Source organism: Sceloporus occidentalis, unplaced genomic scaffold (genome assembly GCF_023333645.1).
Source record: "Sceloporus occidentalis isolate IW3139 unplaced genomic scaffold, rSceOcc1.0.p SCAF_13, whole genome shotgun sequence".
Classification (NCBI taxonomy): domain Eukaryota; kingdom Metazoa; phylum Chordata; class Lepidosauria; order Squamata; family Phrynosomatidae; genus Sceloporus; species Sceloporus occidentalis.
The window spans coordinates 2,821,058-2,833,329 of NW_028316993.1; the positions used below are offsets into that span (position 1 = coordinate 2,821,058).

Consider the following 12,272-nt stretch of genomic DNA (forward strand, 5'->3'; position numbering starts at 1 on the left):
ATACCCAATAATTTCCCCAATTTGGAAAGGACAGTCGTGATTAAACCTCTGCCATCTCACTTTTTCAGCTGCTTTCAACATATCCAGGTTTGTTTCTCCTCCATCCAATTTCCTCTTTTGTTCTTAGCTTATATCATTTGGCACAAACCAAGTTCACAGTGCAAAAGTAGTTTGTACTCCACTAAGGTCCAAAACACACTGCAGAAATAATCCAGTTTGAGACTACTTTAACTGCCCTGGCTTAGTGCTAGCATATCCTGGGAATTGTAGTTTTGTGGGACATTTAGCCACCTCTTTCAGAGAGCTGTGGTGCTACAATAAACTACAATTCCCAGGATTCCCTAGCACTGAGCCATGGCAGTTAAAACGGTCTCAAAGTGGATTATTTCTGCAGTGTGTTTTGAACCTAACTCAGCAGAGGTAGAGAAGAAAGGAGGCAGAATCTCTCCGTTCCCAGGAGGTTCAGGCAAAAGCATACTGCGGCAGGTTCTAATATTGCCTAGCTACATACATCCCAGTTTTGACCTATGAAATGTTGGAAGGTATTGAGAAGACCTAAGTATCCTGAAAGCCTCAGATCCTGTCTGATCTTGAAAGCTAAGCGGGGTCAGTCTTGGTTAGTATTTGGATGGGAAACCACCAATGAACACTAGGTGCTGCAGGCTGGTTATCAGAGAAAGTAACTGGCAAAACCATCTTTGAGTATTATGAAATTAATGGGGTTGGCATAAGTCAACAGGTGAAATGGGTATGTTCTTGGAAAAATTTGCCCTTACATATCCTAAGGTGTAAGTAAGGATACGAATCTTCAAAACGTTTGTTTCACAATCAAAGAACAAATAACTGTACCATTTTCCTCCTTTCTGCAAGAAAATCTCTGCAGAAAATGCTGCTTATGGCACAAAAAAACCCAAGCACAACTTCTGATCCATCTTGGATTGTTCTTGGGTTTCCTGATGCTTGAGAAAGTCCTCTTTTTTACCATTTCCCCCAATATTTTTCATTCCTAGAGATAAGCAACGCAAAAATGGTTTGGCCTGAATGTTGAATATTTCATCACGAATCAAAACAACTTGCTAAATCCTGGCTGACTTGGATCAGTAAAGGATCCAAATACTATCTCCTGAGCGGAAGGAGTTTTTGCCAGGGATCTTTTAGACAGATTTCTAAAAGCTGGCCTTCCCTGATGCTGCAGAATAGGGCCGTTCTTCTTTTGCTAATTAATTGAACTGTGCAAAAAGACCAAAAAATAAAAGTGCTGTGTAGAAATAGATTAATTTCAGGGATGCCCTCCATTGGGAATGGAAAAGGAGAGGGACCTAAATTTGGCCAGCATTAAGAATCTAGGAGGGAACGCCATGCCTGAGAATTTATATTAATTCAAAAGCCACGGAGGAAAGAAACAGATAATTTTGGGCCTGAAATGACAGGCCAAAATAAAGCTGCTTTGGGTCACTTTGGAGGTATGCTGTTTAAATGACACACACATCTTTAGAGGCCAAAACCTGTGCCGAAGCTGCACTCCAGTTCTTAGGACTAGGGGGTGGCTTTGGTGTGGTTTCTGACCTCTTAGGACACAGGCATCATTTAAACAGCATACCTCCAAAGTGACCCGAAGCAGCTTTATTTTGGCCTGTCTGTTCAGGCCCTTAATTGCTTTTGTAAAGTCCCTCCTCTCATAGAAAAACCAGTTTTAATGTTTGTAGTCTACCAAAAGATTGTGGCACTAGAATTCCTTGCTCTCTGCGTTTGGTCCCTGTTACATTCTTCCCCTGAAATAAAGCAATGGACCTTTTAAAATGAAGTTCTTATGCGGCTTCGTGTGACAAATATTAAATCCGTTTTGCTGAGCAACGTTCAAGTGGGTCAAGATGGCAAATGTTATTTTAAGGAGGAAGAAGACCTAAGCTGGATAAGGCTGCAGCAGTTTGTGTTTGCCTGGGCCTTCTGGGAAGGGCAAGACTCTGTCCCTTCCTCTGTCAACCACTGAGTAAAGTGAGTGCAAACTACTTTTCCAGTATGAACACAATTTGTAGGTCTCAGTATTTCAGAATGCCTTCCCTCTCTTTGCCATTGATTCTTCAGTCCTGTGGGATTGCCACATCTATAAACCAAGCTTTCTTTTTCTCAATCACAGCTATGTCTGACTGTCTATTGTTGTGGTTACTATTATTATCATGTATTTGCTGGGGAATACAGTAGTTTTACAACAGCAACCTGGACATTTGGTTTCCCTTGCAAATCCAGCCAGTGCATGAAACCAAAGATGCTACAATGAATAATTTGGTGTCCGAATGGTATATATGTCTTCCTGGGTGCAAGACTGTGTAAACTTGGGAAAGCAGTTTGACTCCTAGGCTGCATCCACACTGCAGAAATAATCTGGTTTGACATCACTTTAACTGTTATGGGATTCTGGGAATTGTAGTTTGCTGTGGCACCAGAGCCACAGAGCTCTGCTCTGGTGCTTATAGCGCTGATGAGCCATGGCAGTTAAAGTGGTGGCAAACCAGGTTATTTCTGCAGTACGGATGCAGTCCTAGCGGGAAGACTTGCCTACAAAAGTGGTTGGTTTGTTTGGGGGGTTTTTTGCCCTGTTAAGGCAATCTACATCAACAGTAATGATTTGCAAAACTATTTTTCTTTTGCTAAATCAAAAAAATATGCATTGAACCCAAAGCGCATTTGCTTCTGAGTTTTCAGGGTGGCTGAAGTCGCCCCCGCAGTGCATGGAACAGGAGCTGTGGTTCATTTCCCAGTTTCCACAGCCATTATTACTGCAGATATAATAGCACAGCATTTCCATAGAGATCTTTATGAGTGTTCAGAAGTGGTTCCAAGACATTATCTGAGAACTCCTTATAGGAACTGTATACTGTGTGCAGCAGAAACTGGAACCACCTCAGCAGATGCCCTTCCCTCCAACGTTTCAGACATGAAGACTGGGATATGTGTGGCTAAGCAACACCAGAGTGTGGTCAAGACATTAAAAGTCATGAATGAGGGAGAATGCACAAACCAGGAGAGCATGCAGCTGTTTGCTTTTGCCTGAGTCTACTGGGAAGGGCAAAATCCCACCCTCCCTATTCCCTCTCCCTGCTCAGTTACTTGAATGCAAACTACTTTGCAACTAAGAACTAAGTCTGCAGCAACTGAAGTAAGGTCCGAAATGCACTGCAGAAATAATCCAGTTTGAGACTGCTTTAACTGCCCTGGTTCCGTGGTAGGGAATCCTGGGAACTGTAGTTTATTGTGGCACCAGAGCGCTCTCTGACAGAGAAGGCTAAATGTCCCACGAAACTGCAGTTGCATTAATTCCATAGCATTGAGCCAGGGTAGTTAAAGCGGTCTCAAACTGGGTTATTTTTGCAGTGCGTTGAGTCCAAAAGCAGGGAAGTGGGAAGGCATTTCTCCCACTGAGGAAGGAGACTTAAATCTAAGGAAGCTCATGCTGCCAACTTCTTTCTTCCAGTGCGTCTCAAAGGTGCTGCAACATCTCTCTACATACTGATTCTACAGACTAACACGGCTATATCTGTGAATGCTACAATCTGAATTTAAAGTGAAAAAGCAATTTGTGCTCAGTTAACTCAGGGCTGGAGTAAGGGAGGACAGAGAGGGCTGAATCTTGACCTTCCCAGTAGCCTCAGGCAAAAGCAAACCGCTGCAGCCTTTCCCAGCTTACGTGTTCTTCCTCATTCATGGCTTTTCCCATCTTGGTGACACTCTGTATCATGGTTTTCCTCTGTGAAACGCCGGAAGGTCTGCAAACCGTTCCACTGCTTTGTTCTTTGCTGCTGTTTGGTCTTCCTCCACCGGAATGACTCTGCAGAACTGAAAAGGAGAGAAAAAACATTCTCACTGCTTGCTCTTTTTGTGCCTCGTCTGGCTTTGCTCAATGATAGGTCTGCTGCCACTCTCACAACAACGATGGCTGCATGCATCTGGCTCAGCTCTTTGCCCTTTCTGTATTTCTGACCATCAACATCTATCAGTGATACCTTTATGGGGCCAACCAAAATGCACAATATACATGCCGCTCGACCGGCGTCTTCATCAGGCAAGGTGTTATAAACCAAACAGGAGGAAAACATTGAAGATGTTATTCTTAGGCCTGCATTTTGCTGTTTCTCTTCTTAGGAGTTTATCCTGTGAATATCTTGGGAAAATAGCGTAAATACGCGACGTGATTCCACGCCAGGTCGCACAAACCCCGCCATTAAAGTGGTCACAAAGAAGCATTAACATACATCTTTTTACTTTTGGGAGTTCAGTGACAATGCATTTCTGATGTCGCTTTATTTGCCTGATGTCTTTTTATTTGTATGTGATAATCGTTTGCGCCATTACTCACCATTATCGCTCTGTTTGTGGGATGCCAAAATTAGCCCCAGTGTGATAAACGCCCGAGAGTTGGAAGAGACCCCAAGGGGCCCTCCAGCCCAACCCCCTTCTGCCATGCAGGAACTCTCCATCAAAGCCTCCCCATTGACAGAGGGCCATGGAGACTCCAGGGCTCTCCACTGAGGGAGTGTGTTCCACTGTCGAACAGCCCTTACTCTCAGGAGGTTCCTCCTAACGTTGAGCTGGAATCTCTTTCCCTGGAGCTTGCATCCATTGCTCTCTGGGTCCTATTCTCTGGAGCATCAGAAAAGAAGCTTGCTCCATCCCAGGGCTCCTTGGCATGGAGCCTTGGCAGTGAAAGCGGTCTCAACGCGGAGGCTTGGTGCAGTGTGGCTGCAGCCAAAGAAGGGAGCTCCAAAGGAGAAGGAGAAGGAGAAGGAGAAGGAGGGGAAGGAGGGAGCTTTTAGCCAAGGGTCTTGGGGCGGGGCGGGGGGCCAGCTGGGCTGGGACTCCCTGCGAGAGGCGGCTGCTGCTGCTGCTGCTGCTGGCCAGCTCCATCCCGGCAGAGGCTGCTGCTGCTGCAAGCAAGGAGCCCTCCTGCTCCTCCTCCTCCTCCTCCTCCGGCCCTCCAGCCCTCTCCAGCCCAGCCATGGCCGAAGGAGGCGGCGAGGGAGAGGACGACGTCCAGTTCCTCCGGACAGTGAGTCCTCCCTCTCTGCAGGAGGGAAAGGAGGAAGGAGACAGGCAGGGAAAGGAGGAGAAGAAGAAGAAGGGAGGGAAGACATTGGAGGACAGGGGGAAAAGAAGGGAAGGAGACAGGGAGGGAAAGGAGGAGGAGAAGGAAGGAAGGAAGGAAGGAAGGAGACATTGGAGTACAGGGGGGAAAGAAGGAAAGGAGACAGGGAGGGAAAGGAGGAGAAGAAGGGAGGATGGAAGGGGAAAGGAGAAATTGGGGGAAAAAAGAAATAGGAAGGCAGGAAGGAAAGGGAGGGGAAGGTAGGGGTGAGGAGGAGAGAAAAGAAGAAGGAGACAGGGGAGAAAGGAGGAGAGAAAGGAAGGAAAAAAAGAGAAATTGGAGGAGAGGAGAGAAAGAGGGAAAGGGAAGGAGAGGATAGGCAAGAAAAAGTTGGAGGACAGAGGGGTAAAGAGGAGGGAAGAAGGGAATGGGGAAAGGGCAAAGGGAGGGGGGTCTGGGGGTGAGGCAAGTCAATGGGGGAATGTACCAGGAGAAAAAAGAAGCAGAGGGATGGGAAAGTGGAAGAGGAGGAGGCGAAGATGACATTTGGGGGGACCAGAGAGGGCAGGGAAAGGAGGAGAGAGACCCCCATGAGGGAAGGGGGGCTGAGGGAGGGGACCTTGAGAGGAGGGGAGGGCGGCTGAAGGACAAACTTGGGGTGAAGGGAAGGCAAGGTGGGCCTTGTGTGATGGAAGAGATCCAAGCAGCAAACTTTGGTTGCCAGTGTTGGGGAGGTAGAGAAGAAGCATTTGGAGAGACAGAAAAGAAAGGGGGGGGGGGGGTCAGAGCTGGGAGAGCAAGCCAATGCCTGGTATAAATGTGCCAACTGCCAAGGGGCATCAGAGGGTACAGGTGAACAGGTTGGGGAGCCTTTTGTAACTGCCCACACCTTGGCTCCAGCAGCAAAACCTGCCATCTGATCCCCATCAGTGCCATTGCTTGGGTGTCTTTATACAACCTGTGCCTGGCAACTTTTTAGAGAGATCTGCTCTTTCCTTTCTTCCTATCTTCCTTCTTTCTTTCCTTTTCCTCGCTATTTCTTTGCGGAGGGGGGACTGCGTCTGATTATAAAGAAAGTCTTGAGAAAAGATTTGTAACATACATGCTGGAGGTGTGGAGGTTTGGGGTAAAATGATGTTGGGGGAATTCAGAGCACTGTGTATTAGAGGACACGTATTAAGAGTACATACTGTATATGTGCAAGTCGAGGATAGGTTTTGGGGGCCAAAATTATGGATTTTGATATGACCTCTGGATAAGTCGAGGGTAAAAGGTAGGGCCATGTAACAAAGGATCTAAAGGATGAAGCCAAGGAAAACAATGCCAAAGAAGTTACAAAATTCCAGCAGGCATCACTGAAGGCTGAATGAATGAGAGAGCAGAGCTTCCAGGACAGAGAACATCCTTGCCTTTCAGCAGGGGATGGTTCCTTTTAAAGTAAGAGTTAAAGTACATTGACCCATGGATAAACCGACACAGTTTTTTTGGATCAATATACATGAGCATATGCAGTATATTAGTATTAGGCTAGGACTCAAGGAGACCAGGGGTTTGGAAACTCATGGGGTTACTTTCAGCAAGTCATCCTCTCTCACTCCCAAAGGAAGGCTGTGGCAGGGGCCTTCCGGAAGAAAACCCAGACAAAATCCCTCCCTTCCCCTCCTTTCCCTTCTCTTTCCCTCCTGTCTTACCATTTCTCTTTCCCCCTTCCTTCATCCCTTCCTTCCTTTGGGTTGCCGTAAGTCAGGAATGAAGTCACCCAACACTAGCAACAAAAACAGACATATGAATCTGCAAGGATCCTTTTCCCTCCCAAAGCAATGTTCAGGCAGAAACCCTGCTTTGGAGGTCCATAGCAGGGAAGGAGATTTTGGCCTCTCCTCTCCATCTCTTGACCAAGCTCAGCAGGGACTAAAATTAGTCCGGTTGTTAGTGTGGGACCTTAGCCACCAAGCTGCCTGGGAACAGGTGGCGTCTGCCGGGTTTAGAGGAGGGTGGAGGTTGGGTTAAACCCCATTCCTCTCCTCCCCTCTCAGTATGGAGGCAAGGCACATGAAGGGGATCTTGGATCAGATGTCTCTCTGCTCTAGCATCTTCTTTCCAAAGTCAGCCAGCCAGGTGCTGTTGGGCTGACTGTTTGCAAGGGGAGCACACCCCGGTTCTCTCTCTCTCTCTCTCTCTCTGAGCGTCGAATGTTCTTTCACAGGAGCTTCTGATCACAGAGGTTTCACTTGGCCAAGGAACTGTGGATTAAAAACCACTGAAGTCTTTTTGGAAAAAAAATTACAATGCTTTATTTGATCAAAGCTTTTGTGGCCATGAAAGCATGCGCCCGGTGAAATACGCTCATTTTAAAGCTATTTTAAGGCTGCAACAGACAGGTAAATAGGCATCACTATCCTGGAACAGAAACATGGATCTGTCTAAATGAATTCTGTGTCCGAACCCAGGCCTCTCCGTCTCTAAAAGTATTCAGTCCAACATGTGCAAAAAAAGTTACTATTCAAAGGTGCATATGCCTGATTATGTGGTCCGTGAAGTCGGTGGCAGCAGGACCTGTCCCTGTTAGTGGGCAAGTGTGTGTGTGTGTGTGAGTTTGTGTATGCACACTCTGAGAGCATGGATTTTATGCCAATCCTTTCCCAGGGCAGCCTCTCCAGTTACTAACCTTTATTTATCCTGGGCCAACAGCTGAGTGCCATTCATCATAGGGGCGGCATCTCAGGTTTTAGGGAGGGAGTGATAGGCACCTCAGCAGGCAGGGGTCAAACAAAGGGGCTTGCTTTTGGGGAGCTTTGCCCCCGCAGAGTGTTAAAACCAGGCTTGGAGAAGTGGGATGAGGAACACACTGGGGTCACATTGGACTGGGCATATGGGGTGAAGGGGAACCAAGACCTTCTCTTGCTCCTTCTACAGGCCCTAGCAGCTTTATCTGGGATTTATGTAAAGCTGGGCCATAGATCAACACAAGCTGCTACTTACAGATAGTAGAAGACAGACTGTCAGATCCTACTTATATTGAGATATGGACAGTGGTGGAGAGGGCATCAGAGGGTGGGAGAATGGTGTTTATATGGTGAGATTAACAAAGGACTGGCAGGAAATCTCTTAAAAGGTTAAGGATCTCACGTTGCCACCATACCTCCTCTACTCAGACACACAGGGCTTTGCAAGAGACTGATAGTAGGAGTTGCTTCTTGAATGTAAGAGCTTTTCGACAGTAGAATAGATTGTCTCAGAGGATGGTGGATTCTCCCCTCCTCTTTGGAGATCTTCAACGGTTGGATGAGCATCTTTCAGGAGAGCTTTAGTCGCTTATTTCAGCATGGCAAGTGGGTTGGACTAGGTGACCCTTGAGGTATCTTCCAACTCTGTGGTTCTATGAAAACTTCCATAATCCCTCCAAAGGATTCGTCTGATTTGTCTGAATTATGAATTGGGCAAAAGTTTTGATCCCTCTCCCCATTAGGTCTGCTTTCGCATTCTCAAGTGAATGGGGGGGGGGGGGGGTCCTTTTTAACTCTCTGCAGCAAGAAAGGGCTTCAAGGTCCTGCTTGCCTTCTTTGGTAAAAACGTCCCAAAGGAGTTTGCAATATATGAACGATACAAGGTGGAAATATAAAACTGACACTTGTTAAGGCTCTCAATAGGAAACTGGAATAGAGGCAATAAAACGTCTTCATAGAAAGTCTTGCAGAAACAACAAGAAGAATTTTTTTGCCGCAGATCTAAGAGTGGCAAAGCTGCCAGATTTTCTTTGGAGAGTCACCACCAAAGGCCCTGACCATGTTAAAGTGCATAAGAAGGGGAATTCTACCAAGAATTCTGTTACTAGTTGCTTTGGAAAAGAGGAAGGTTTAAGAGGCCTTTGATGATGTCTTCTTTTTTTTTTAAATAAGTGTCTAAGGTCCAAAACACACTGCAGAAATAATCCAGTTTGAGACCGCTGTGGGAGGACATAGAAAGGGGCCTTCTCTGCATTGGCACCCCAGTTGAGGAATGCCCTACCCTTAGAGGATCAGATAATGCCAACACTGGTATCATCTCAGCAACAAGTCAAAAATTGGCTTTTTATTCACACCTCCAGCACTAATTTATATCCTCCAGGTTGTACATGTGCTAGCATTAGCACTATGCTAAATGGTTTTAACCAATTGTAAATCGTCTGTTTGCTTATTGTTTCACATTGATTTGACTGCAAGCAACTCCTGAGATCTTCGAATGTGGAGTGGTATCTAAATGTTTTAATGAATGAATAAACAAAGAGTGGGGAGGAAAAAAGTATACATTTTGCAAGGAGCCACGTACTTAGCTTCTTGTTGTAGATAGCAATGCCAGCGTTTGACCAATGCCATTAATGTCCCAAACGAGGGGAAATATTGCTTTCCATTACAGCCCAAGGATCTGTTGCATTGTTGACTCATCTTCAGATTTTCTGCCCAGAAGGATGCCCTCCCGCTCTCTCCTCCCAAGAAATCCAGACTCAGCACTTGGCTGGTTTAATAAGGCAAATCCAAAAAAGCAGTGGAATATTGACTTAAAAAAAAGCTTGTTCCTGCTTCGTTCTGAACCTGATTTGTATAGAATTTGGAAATATAGCAGCTACAAGAGATATGCTAAGGTAGGGGGAGAGGGATAGGTAAATTGCAGAGCGGGGTTCCCAGAGCTTTATTGGTGACCCAAGAACCAAAAGTCAGCGTTTCTCATGCAGCAAAGTGAGTGCTGGTCTCATGGGTCCCTTAAGAATGGTCCCAATCCTCTGGGAATTTTTACTCCTACACAGGAGACATTCACACTGGATTTGGAGTGTGTATTTTGCACAGTATCCTTTGGGTCTTAATAGAACCAATGAGAAACTCTTCCTTTTGAATTCTAGCAGCATTTGGTGACCTGGCTGATACGGTTTAGGGCTGCTGAACCACAGGGACCACAAACATGCTTTTTATCGTTTAAACATAGTATGTAAGTAAAATAAATACAGCAGAGCTGATCCAAATACCACGCATGCCACCATGTGCAAATATGTAGGGTGTCTTGAAGTGTGTGGCACTGCTGTACTTCGGTTGGAAGGGCTGTATCTGATCTTTGGTCCCACTTTTGTGTTTTTGATTCTTCTCTGTGAAGAAATGATCAATGGTACTAGATCTTTAACCCGTCTATTTGCTGGAAGGGCATCTTTGTAAATGGTGGGTGTGTATGGGCTCCTTGTTGGTAAAGAAAGCATGATCTTCACATGCTTAGAGGTGCCTCATCATTTCATGTCTCCCAGGAGAGGAGAGGTGGAAGAATCAGGTCCTGCAGCTAAGCCCTGCTCTTTTGCCATTTGGCTGCTTCTCTTGTAACAGGAGCCTGCTTATTTCGTAGAATCAGAGGGTTGGAAAAGACCACAAGGGCCATCTAATCCGACCCCCCGCCATGCAGGAATACACAATGTATTACAATGCCATTACAATGCCATGCAGGAATACACAGTTCATTCTCTGTAAACAGAAAACACAGCAAACAGGGAATTCTGGAGAGATGTCCTACATCTAAGATTTTGGTAGGCAAGAGTTCTGTGTGGAAAGATGAAGCCTCCTGGCTGGATATTTCATTATTTGTTGTTGTTAACTGCCATTAACTCTGCTTTGACTTATGGAGGTTCTATGAATGAGAAACCACTGAGATTCCCAGTCATCAGCAGATCTGCTCAGGTCTTGCAAACTCAGGGCTGTGGATTCCTTGATGGAATCTATCCACCTGTAATGTGGTCTTAATCTTTTCCTATTGCCTTTCACTTCACCAAACATTATCATCTTTTCTAATGAGGTGCGTCATCTTATGATATGTCCAAAATACGACAACCTCAATTTGGTTATGTTGAGTTGTAAGGAGAGTTCAGGCTTGATTTCCTTTCTCACCCGTTTATTTGTATTTTTGACAGTCCATGGTATTGCTAGTAGATAAGTACTGAATAATATTCTGACTCCACACAACAATAAACGCCTTTTGTTTTGTGGTAGGTCCATGTTGTGAGATCGTGTTTCTGTTGAAAGGGGGTATACCTATATTTTACCCATCTGTTTATCTATCCCACCCTTTCCACAACCCTAGATCTCAAGGTGGCTTACCAAGGTGAAACAGATCAAAGTTCACATCACTAAAAGCAAAAGTTGCAATTTGATCATAAATGGAACTAGAAGCATGTAATGACCTATCCATTAAAAAGCAACCAATATGGACACTAGAGGACACGATTAAAAGCCTTTTCTGCATAAGCAGTCAGTTCCTGGGCTCAGTCATCCATGTTTTTGTCTCTGGGAAAATCCAATTTGAAGCTGTTCATTTGTTTCTGGTTTGCTGGCATTGCATGTCGCTGCCTCGCTGCATCCACCGATCCATTAAGGGGAGAAGGAGTGACTCATTTTTCTGGGGCTTGCCATCTTGTTATGGACAAAGGGCACGCCGACCTTTTAGCCGCTGCATAGTTTCAGGCAGATATTCAACTGGTGGGGCTTTCTGTTAGCATTATAACTTCATGTTGAGAGGTGCCTTGCCTTTTGTGTCCTGCTTGTTGTGGTACATTGTTTAAAGCCACTGGAGCAGTTACATCATTTTAGAGATTGGACTTTGTTGTTTTACATACACACACCTTTTAGACCATTGTGTGTATTACTTTAGTTCTTTTCACTAACAGGGTCTGGTAGCCATGCCCTATATGAGCAACTTAGGGAGCTGGGTATGTTTAGTCCAGAGAAGAGAAGGTTAAGAGGTGATATGATAGCCCTTTTTAAGTATTGGAAGGGGTGTCATATTGAGGATGGAACAAGCTTTTTTCTGCTGCTCCAGAAACTAGGAGCAATAGATGCAAACTACAGGGAAAGAGATTCCACCTAAACTTTAGGTAGAACATCCTGAGAGTAAGAGCTGTTTGACAAAGGAATAAACTGCCTTGGAGTGTGGTGGCATCTCCTCGGGGGAGATTTTGAAAGAGAGACTGGATTACCATTTTTTGGGAGTGCTTTATGTCTCCTTGCATGACAGAATGTGGTTGGAATGGATGGCCCTTGTAGTCTCTTCCAAGTATGATTCTGTGACTTAAAATTTCTCTCCTTCCCTACTTTCTGATCTTCATTCCATGCTTTCAAATGCTTCTACGTTCCCGACATATCAGAGGGACGTTCCGAAAAGCAAACTGCTGTCAATCTTTATT

General features: G+C 45.4%; 1 protein-coding gene across 12 annotated transcripts in view; it reads left to right on the forward strand.

Moving 5' to 3' along the window:
• Positions 1 to 4,970: 4,970 nt before the first annotated feature.
• LOC149304565 (ryanodine receptor 1-like) overlaps positions 4,971 to 12,272 on the forward strand; it is a 105,737-nt gene continuing 98,435 nt past the window's right edge. For all 12 annotated transcript variants that reach the window (XM_089479467.1, XM_089479474.1, XM_089479471.1 and 9 more), the window contains exon 1: positions 4,971 to 5,044. In XM_089479467.1, the coding sequence (XP_089335593.1) occupies positions 4,994 to 5,044 (51 nt within the window). In that variant the 5' untranslated portion in view covers positions 4,971 to 4,993. The remainder of the gene's footprint in view (positions 5,045 to 12,272) is intronic.